Consider the following 8,625-nt stretch of genomic DNA (forward strand, 5'->3'; position numbering starts at 1 on the left):
TAACTTACGACAAGGCCGACCATCTTGTTGGTGTTGAAAGTTGCCGCCTCTAAATTCATTCTCAATCTGAACACTTCAAAAGATCGTGCAAATATCGTAGATAAACTTTACCGGTCACGGATAAGGACCTGGTTTCTGGGGCGCAGATTTGTAGGACCCTACAAGGTGCATGTTGCATAATGAGGCAACAAAGAAGGGCCACCGTGAGGCTCTAATGCAAATGCGTTTTTTCTAGCCGAGTCTCGTTCAACACAAAAACTTAGAGCAAATTTATTCCGGTTTGCCTTGCTTACCATCGGTCCAATCCGCTGACGAAGAGACTTGAACTAGAAATTGTCTTGGAAGTTGTCTATCTGATGACGGCGCAAGTTATTTTTGCTGATAACTGGGAAAGGCAGTAGTCTTCTGTAATTGTCAATGACACTACCACGATTGCCATGCCAGTTAAACTGGCTTGTCCAATCCCAGATTCGGCGGAAGCCATAATGCTGCAGTCTCCTTGTGACGACAGACACGATGCACGATATCTAGCTATAGCCGATGGCCATCATTCAGCACAAGTGAACTAGTTCAAATGGCACTCGACATTCGTACAGCAGCTACAGAAAGACCAGACCCAACAGGTCTATATGCCAAATGCATCATGCAATGTTAAACACTTAAATATCACGGAGGCTCCAAGAGACCTCTATCTGGTAAAAACCAAAACCCCGCTGATCATTTTTTTCGTTAGAATAGAAAATGATGAGTGTTTTCGCCGCATCAATTTGTTATTGTATAGCCGCAAATGAAACAAAAAAAAAAAAATCCTTTAGCTACACTCAATCCAATGTCGCTTCCTTTCTTAGACGATGCTAGGATTAATACTGCATTATGGATTAACTCGTCAAAAATTGAGAAGGGAAAAAAAAATAGTAAGAGATTATGGAAAGATAATATATCATCATGTGGACCCATACTGTACAAAGCCGATGATTAAAATATAATTCTATCTCCCTTGCACCCTTCAATGATGCCCTCGCCTGAGCACAGACAGGAATCCCCCCGATTTCTCCCTCCGCCGATCCTCTCCATCATCTCCAACCTGTTCATGTCATAATTCAAAGTGAGATTTTGCCCAAACAGGGTTACAGCTCTTTCGGGTGAGAGGTCAGGATCTCAAGAAGCCAAGACCGCAGCTAGGGTGAAGCCAAGGTTAGGGAAATAAGGTTCTTGAATCACACAAATTTTGATGGAAAGCAATATAATGTCCAATGGTCATGTTCACGTGCTTTTGCTTACCACCTTAGAAATTTTTTAAGATAAATCGTGTTCATTAACATTCAGCATCAGTGGTCACAATGTGAGCCACCTCTGCAAACTGCAGACTAACAACTCACCTCCTTTGCAAATTTCTGCAAGATAGTTATTATTTCAGAAAAGTCGGGCCTTGAAGCTGGATCTTGCTCCCAGCATTTAACCAGTAACTCCACAAGCTTTGGATGGGTGTCGTTTGGAATTGCAGGCCGCAGACCCTGAAGTATGGGTATTAAGATAATAAAGCATAAGCTTTATCAATAAATAAATAAATTCGCTCACAAGAGGATAACAGGTAACAAGAAAATTTTCTGGCTAGTGAGGTTGTGGTATCCCAAATATTGATGTGATTTGAAATAAAACACAAGCTTTATCAATAAAGAAATATTTCGCTCCGCAAAAATGTACAGGTAACAATGAAATTATCTGGCTAGCGAGGACCTGGCATCCTGAATCTTGATGTCGATGCATAACTCATAAACATGATTTTGCCTAATGCCTAAGAATTTCATTAATTTGTTTCTGATAAAGGGACTCCATGCGGAACTTTGAAAACTTCACAAGAGCTTAATAGGACATAAAAACTGACTAGCTGCTCAGGCTCACTCAAGGGTGATACGAAATTATAACATTATCGGCAATGGTTGATACTGTACCTTCTGAACCACTCCAACGGCTGCTTGCAATGGGGTCAAGTGATCGTATGGAAGCTGGAACACAGAAATGCTAACATATCATGACAAGGAAATGGTTGAAGCACGCTGCATAGGACTAAACGAACTCAACTCATATTACCTTCCCTGTTAGTAACTCCCACAAGACCACTCCAAAGCTGAATATGTCAGCTTTATGATCATAAGGCTTGTGTTCTATTACCTTCGATGCAAAACAGAACGGGCGTAAGAAAATACCACATCAACATATCCGGAAAATGAAAAGTAGCACTTTCTCTCCATTTCCCAAGTGTGAGGGTCCTAGAATACTAGATGATTGAGGTGATTTCTAAAGATGAAGATTTTAGAAAGAATGTGAGATTTTAGCAAATCCCAGAATGAACGACCATTGAAAAGCGATGAATTCTGAGAAGCTATGAACAAGTAAAGAAATTCACAGAACAAAAGGCAAGGAGTAATGAACAAGATCAACATAATGGAGGCAAAATCATTGCTAAATAGTTCCACATCCACATCCAAAAACTTCAGGGGAATAACCTCAGGAGCCATCCATCTGTATGTTCCAGTTTCTGCAGTCATGACTCCAGATTGTGCTTTCACCCTGGCAACCCCAAAATCAGCAACCTTAACAACCTGCCAAGAAAAGCCACAACAAGACAGTCAATTCGTTGGAAATGACAAAATGTCCATAATTGTGGGTTTAACAAGTGCCAACAAAGTCCTTAAAAAATTAGGCAGAATTTCATATTACTTTAAACGCAACAATGATGTGGGCAGAAAAGGATGATACCAGAACAAAACATCCTAAATGACAAATGATAATTCATGAGTAGGTATTCATGGTCCCCACATTTTGTGGCTATAGACAACATTCATTCTTAAAAAAAAAATGCAATGAGACTATTTAATAATAAACCATGAGGAACACAAATGATGACATGATCAATTGCCTTACTTCATTTTCATCCATCAATAGATTGGCACCCTTCAAATCCCGATGAACGATATTATTTTGATGCAAGTAATTCATTCCCTTGGAGACATCAATTGCTACTTTCAACAAGGTGGGAAGCTTGAAAACGCCTTTCTGCTTATGAAGATAATCATATACACTTCCACCAGACATAAATTCTGGGAAAGGATGAAAGATGAAAAGCAATCTCAGATAGAGGATAGACAGTAAATCTCAAGGATAGACAGTAAATCTCAAAGTTAGCAAAAAATCTCCCATTATGGATTATTACCTGTCACAATGTACAAGTTCGGAGATTTTGTGCATGCACCAATAAATTGCACAACATTCTTGTGCCGCACTTTCCTGAATGATGATGACTTTCATATAAGAAGATGGGGAGAGAAACCAAAATTATTTATCTACATGAGAGCCGCCAGATAAGTGTGTGCAGAAAGGAGATGAAGATAGAGGGAAAGTTCCAAAATCAACATGTAATATGGCCTCTCACAAGACCGATGAGAAGGAGAGAAATAGAAGAAAATTTTATTTACTGTGAAACTAGAAAAAATTCCGCATACTACTTAATTTGTGATGATTATGAACAAATATGACCATATATTTACACAATACACAATGACGTCTCAATGCTTCAGTTCATGTGTATACTGTGGTGTAACAGAAAATGCAAACTACAAGAATTCCAGAAATGGACTTTACGAAGAATCCACACATTAAATTACAGACGATACTGTAACATGCTCAGGCCCAAACAAGTTAAGCACACACGCATTCACAAAAGATGCACAGCAATTCTGATTGAACCAACTGGAAAAACTATCAAGTGAATTCCTAGGCTAAAGTTACAAACCTCAGAATAAAAACTTCTTGTGCGAACTCCTTTTGCATGTCTGAATTTACACGTTCAGGCTTCAGAACCTTGATAGCCACTTCCTGACTGCAGTATGTACCTTTGTAACTGAGGTTCCAACACAAAGGTTAGAGCACATCTTTGCACAATAGTTTATCTGTCCACGAGTTCATTTACTTACAGGTCACCATATGAACCGGATGCAATTTTGGTTTCAAACTTGAGACATCTTGGATCCAGTTCCCAAACATCAGTTCCATCGCTTGGTATAGAAACATGATCAGGTTCCAATTTGATGGCCTTCTGCGGAAGCTCATCTTTGGGAGGACAATGTTCTGGCCAAGAATGTTTCTGTAATGCAAGGCAAAAATGAAAATTAGTAGGAAGTTCACTTTTACACTCAATGAATTAGCTTTCAAGTCACCAATTCAAAGGGAAAAACAAAATTCCTGAGTCCTGCATGTCTTTGATTTTAACCACTAGTTATGTCAGAGAATAGTTATGAGCCTTCCACCGCTACCAAAGTGAACATTTTGCTAACTAGCATCCCCACAACGAAAAATCGATTGCATCGACCTCTATGACATATTTACAAAGTTTGGATCTTCTCCAGATTGATCAATTCTCATCCTAAACCACATGAACAATAAAAATATGATGTATTTAAATATGTCACTGGGCGAGCACCCAGAATTGAAAGCAGATGGAGGCTTCTCCCTTGAGAATCCATAGCAAGAGGTCCACCAAAATATTCTTCTCCATCCAATCAAGCACAAACAAATTTTCTAAGAGCTAAAACCAATTTCATTTACCTTTACGAAGAGAACTGCTTAGAGCATGACAACAAAGCCACATGAACCTGATTTTGATTAGAGACTTCATAGCCTTCGATCAGTTGTAATTTCACCACCTATCTCTAGTACAACAGCAAGGTCTACTTCACAGGAACTAATATGCATAAAAGAGGGCAATGCAGAGAGCACTGAATAATGAAGTTGCAATGCATAGTAATGGACTTCCTTTTGTTATGAGTGGTTTCATGCTTTTTTGGTCCAAAAACTGAAGTTGCCAATTGGTATAATTTGCTGACATTTTAGATGCACAAAACATTGAGTCTTCCTTTTTCAGATACCATTGACACCAAAAATCTCGGTATGGAAAATCTAAGAGAATTACCTCAATCTTTAAAACTTCCTCTTCCAATGCAGTCTTTAGATGCTCTGTCTCCTGCAAGTCCAAGCATTCCATTGAAAATCATGTTGTGCTTTCTATCCATAGTAGAAAAGATCATTAAAACAGGATATCCAACTTAAGAATATCATCCAATATGATACTCAAGTGAGTGAAAATAATTCAACTCACTTTCTATAAATAAGTGTAAAAACTCTAAGGCAGAACACACCAACAGAACTGCCCTTTTATCACAAAAATTACAGTTACGCCTTCTACAGCTTTAATTGTATATATTTCTATAATGCTTGTCTAGACGAGCACTTTAACCTTTACAGTGAGCAGACATTGTTAAAATGTCTGTCATCAGAAAAGCAAAAGCTCCTAAACCTGGCAAGCCCACAAAAGGTGGTAATCTCACTAGATGCAATGACAACACTGTCACAATTGTCTCGACGTAGACTTTAAAAGATAATCATCATGATAGATACCTCATATGGCCAACCCTCAACTACAAAGACATCTAATGAATAACCATCCACTGTGGAAAAGGCATGTGCTTCTTGGATGTTCAGTCCAATATCAGCAAGTAAGGATGTCAGCTGCAAAATTTTCACAAAAGCAATAAGCTTGAGGAATTAGCGATATCACTTACAATGACAAAGAAAGTAATGTCACATGTTTGTGCATCACGTGATAGGACCATTGTCCTCAATTAAAACTGATACTGAGACTGTAAGGTCCCACTGCATAAGCATATTCATCAAGCAAAACCGAACACTCTGATACATAAATGGGATCCCCTTTTGCTAAACAGTTATGGATGAGATTTCAGTTAAACCATGCAATATCGTATGAACAAATGCAACACTCAGTATGATACTACAGTTATAATCAACGATATTTAGAGGACTTGATAAGTGTCCTCTGATGCAATGCAAGAACTTAATAAAATGCATTTTCCATCAAGACGACAACAGAACATAAATATATTAACAGAAAAGTAGTAAGAAGACCACAACAATTGAGCCTGTGTTCAAGGCATTTTCAGAAATTTGCCACCATGCAAGAGAAATGTTAAAGTGGACAAATCACCTTCATAGATGAACGGTGGACTGACAGTCAACCTACAGCAACAGGTATAGCCAGCCCATGGTAAATGCGAAAGGAAACGCAGTAAAGATATTCCACATTTCTTTCTAAGGTTAAGATGGAAAGAAGGTAAGCATTCTCTAAAAGCCAAAATCAGGTACCTGACTAAGAAGCTTTGGCTTGTCATCAGTTGAAAAGGTGATTTCATGCATGGGCCTACATTGTTGATCATGTACACATTTTAGTTGCACAAAAGAGCCCATAATTAAAATATCTCTACAAACTGAACTAGAACTAGGTAAGATGGGAAGAAGGACCATTGCATCTTCTTCATAACAGGTCCAGTTAAACATGCATAATGTGTACGAACAAATGTGCCCACAATTATTTTAATAACTCCAATTTAAGCTCTGGAAGCACCAAGGAAAAAAAGACAAGAAGGACAATAAAGTGGGTCGGATGCAAAAGGCACTTTGAGGCACTTTAATCACCTGACGGGGTACAAGAAGGTTTAGGAAAGCAACAATGACAACATTAAACCTACAATAAAAAGATTTTGTCAAGTTCATCCATTCTGGAAATCTATAATCCTAAGCTACTCAGCTTCAACAAACTACATTGGATTAATAAGACAATTTAAGGGATTATACAAGCTGCTTGATGTCTGTTAAGAAACACTTCAGAAATGAAAACTGAGGAGAGTGGGGGAAGCGGGGCATGTACCATGCAACTCAACTACAGCATGTGCGATGTGCACATGAGACAGAAGCAAAATCCAATCATCATTCCCAGAGAAACATCACTACGAGCTATAAAGTATCCTCGTGGGAATCAATTTAACAATTTACAATGACTGAGCTAGTTCAAGACAGGAGTGCATACCGAGAGTACTGTGCATTAGCATGAACAGAATTATCGCCATCTTTAGCAAGGGATTTACTAGCTTCAAGTGCAAGAGCTTCGAGGTTTGGTGATGACCCAAAGGCAGGTGGTGGATGAATGCTGATTGAAAGATTAGAGTACGATGTCATTAGTATCCAAGACACGACAAAATCTAAACGATAAAAGTAAAAAGGCATCAATCCATCGAGGAAATACTATCACTGAGTCATTCAGTTCTTTCTTTGAAAGGTCTGCAAGAATACCTTTGTCTACTGGAATGATTAACTGAAGCAAGGGTAGTAACGTCTTCATTTGAGGAACGACCTGAATGGATGGAATCATTTGAATGCACCTCAGGTGCAGGAAGAACCTGGAGAAAGTTATTCTACTTTGATAAATCTGTCCATGGAAGTAATTCCTGGAAGAACCGCCAATTATTTACCAATCAAGAAGCATCATGGAAAGGATAGGTCTGAGAAAGGTCGGGTGCAACAAGGCAAGACTGGATGCAGATCCCTTACATATCATAAAGCCAACATTTACACTTGTAATTTTTACAGTACCGAAATTGTGATGCTGAGAGTAGATGGGAGGAATAAAAAAAGGAAACAGAGAGGAGGAAAAAAGACGAAACTTGAGAACTGGCTATTCTCGTTGATTAAAGTGAGGCAAGACTATTCTGCTAGCAAGCAAATAGCAGAAAGCGCTGCAACTTCCACTAGTTAGCTTAAATACAATTACGTACCAGAAATTGTAGGCTAAATTATTAAGCAACTCAGGAGCTTGTGAACACTTGGTTATCGACTCACTATAAATACTGGTCAACGTAAATGTGCTACATAGCAATTGCGAGTTCTCGACCTACATGCATGACCTGCTACATGTTGCATGCCCTCGATATTTTATAGATGTCTTTGTAACATAGTGTCTGAGCCCTTTACCATGAAGATAAGCAGACTACAACATGTATAATCAGGAGACGATCAGCCCAACTTACCTGTACCAGGCGAACTTCGATGGCCGGTCTATTAGCCGGGTCGTGAGCCAAATGCAGCAACCTCTTGTGCAGAAGCACATCTGCCGCCCGCTCCACATTGACATCCAAGGCATATCTGTATGGGTCCAAAGGAATCACCATCCATTATCAAACCCGAAAACGAACACAAGCTGACGGACTATCGAAACACGGAGAAATCAAGAACCCGCAATTTAAAGATGACAAAAAGAGACGGGAAACGTTCTTGCCCACGAAAAGGTAAGAGATTCCGGAAAAACACAAATCAAGTATCGAAATCTCGATGGCGTACGAAGAGGAATACAAGTCAAAAGGAGGGCGCAAGCCAGTGTGTGGAAAGAGTAAAGTAGAGGGCAAGAAGAGAAAAAAGTTGGATAAACGAGTAAAGTGCGTCATGGGTATCTTCTCCATTCTCCAGAACTCAGTGCCCGATACTTCACACCCACCAATTCACGTGAAACCAATCCAAACCACACAGAGCTCGAGCAGCTCACCCAGCTGCTGCGAACTCGCGAAGCCGAAAGGCGAGCGAATTCGAGAGATCAAAGGAGACGATGGAGAGAGCAAAACACGAAGCGAATCCGCAATGCAAAGAACTCGGCGAACCCGACACGGATCTCCGAAGCGAAAAAACCCGAAAAAGCGAACCAGAAAAAAAAAAAAAAAAAAAAAA

General features: G+C 39.4%; 1 protein-coding gene across 1 annotated transcript; it reads right to left on the reverse strand.

Annotated features, from left to right (window-relative positions):
• Window positions 1–788: 788 nt before the first annotated feature.
• Window positions 789–8,415, reverse strand: LOC120292979 (serine/threonine-protein kinase STY46-like). Its single transcript, XM_039311642.1, has 15 exons — window positions 7,935–8,415; window positions 7,201–7,307; window positions 6,938–7,057; window positions 6,217–6,271; window positions 5,455–5,565; window positions 4,970–5,020; window positions 3,975–4,144; window positions 3,794–3,901; window positions 3,215–3,288; window positions 2,926–3,101; window positions 2,508–2,603; window positions 2,092–2,172; window positions 1,953–2,006; window positions 1,380–1,514; window positions 789–1,084 (listed from the first exon to the last, which is right to left on the reverse strand). Exons 1-15 carry the CDS (start codon window positions 8,073–8,075, stop codon window positions 1,007–1,009), a joined length of 1,557 nt encoding a protein of 518 aa, XP_039167576.1. The 5' UTR covers window positions 8,076–8,415; the 3' UTR covers window positions 789–1,006.
• Between the last annotated feature and the right edge of the window lie 210 nt (window positions 8,416–8,625).

This window comes from Eucalyptus grandis, chromosome 4 (genome assembly GCF_016545825.1).
Source record: "Eucalyptus grandis isolate ANBG69807.140 chromosome 4, ASM1654582v1, whole genome shotgun sequence".
NCBI classification, from domain to species: domain Eukaryota; kingdom Viridiplantae; phylum Streptophyta; class Magnoliopsida; order Myrtales; family Myrtaceae; genus Eucalyptus; species Eucalyptus grandis.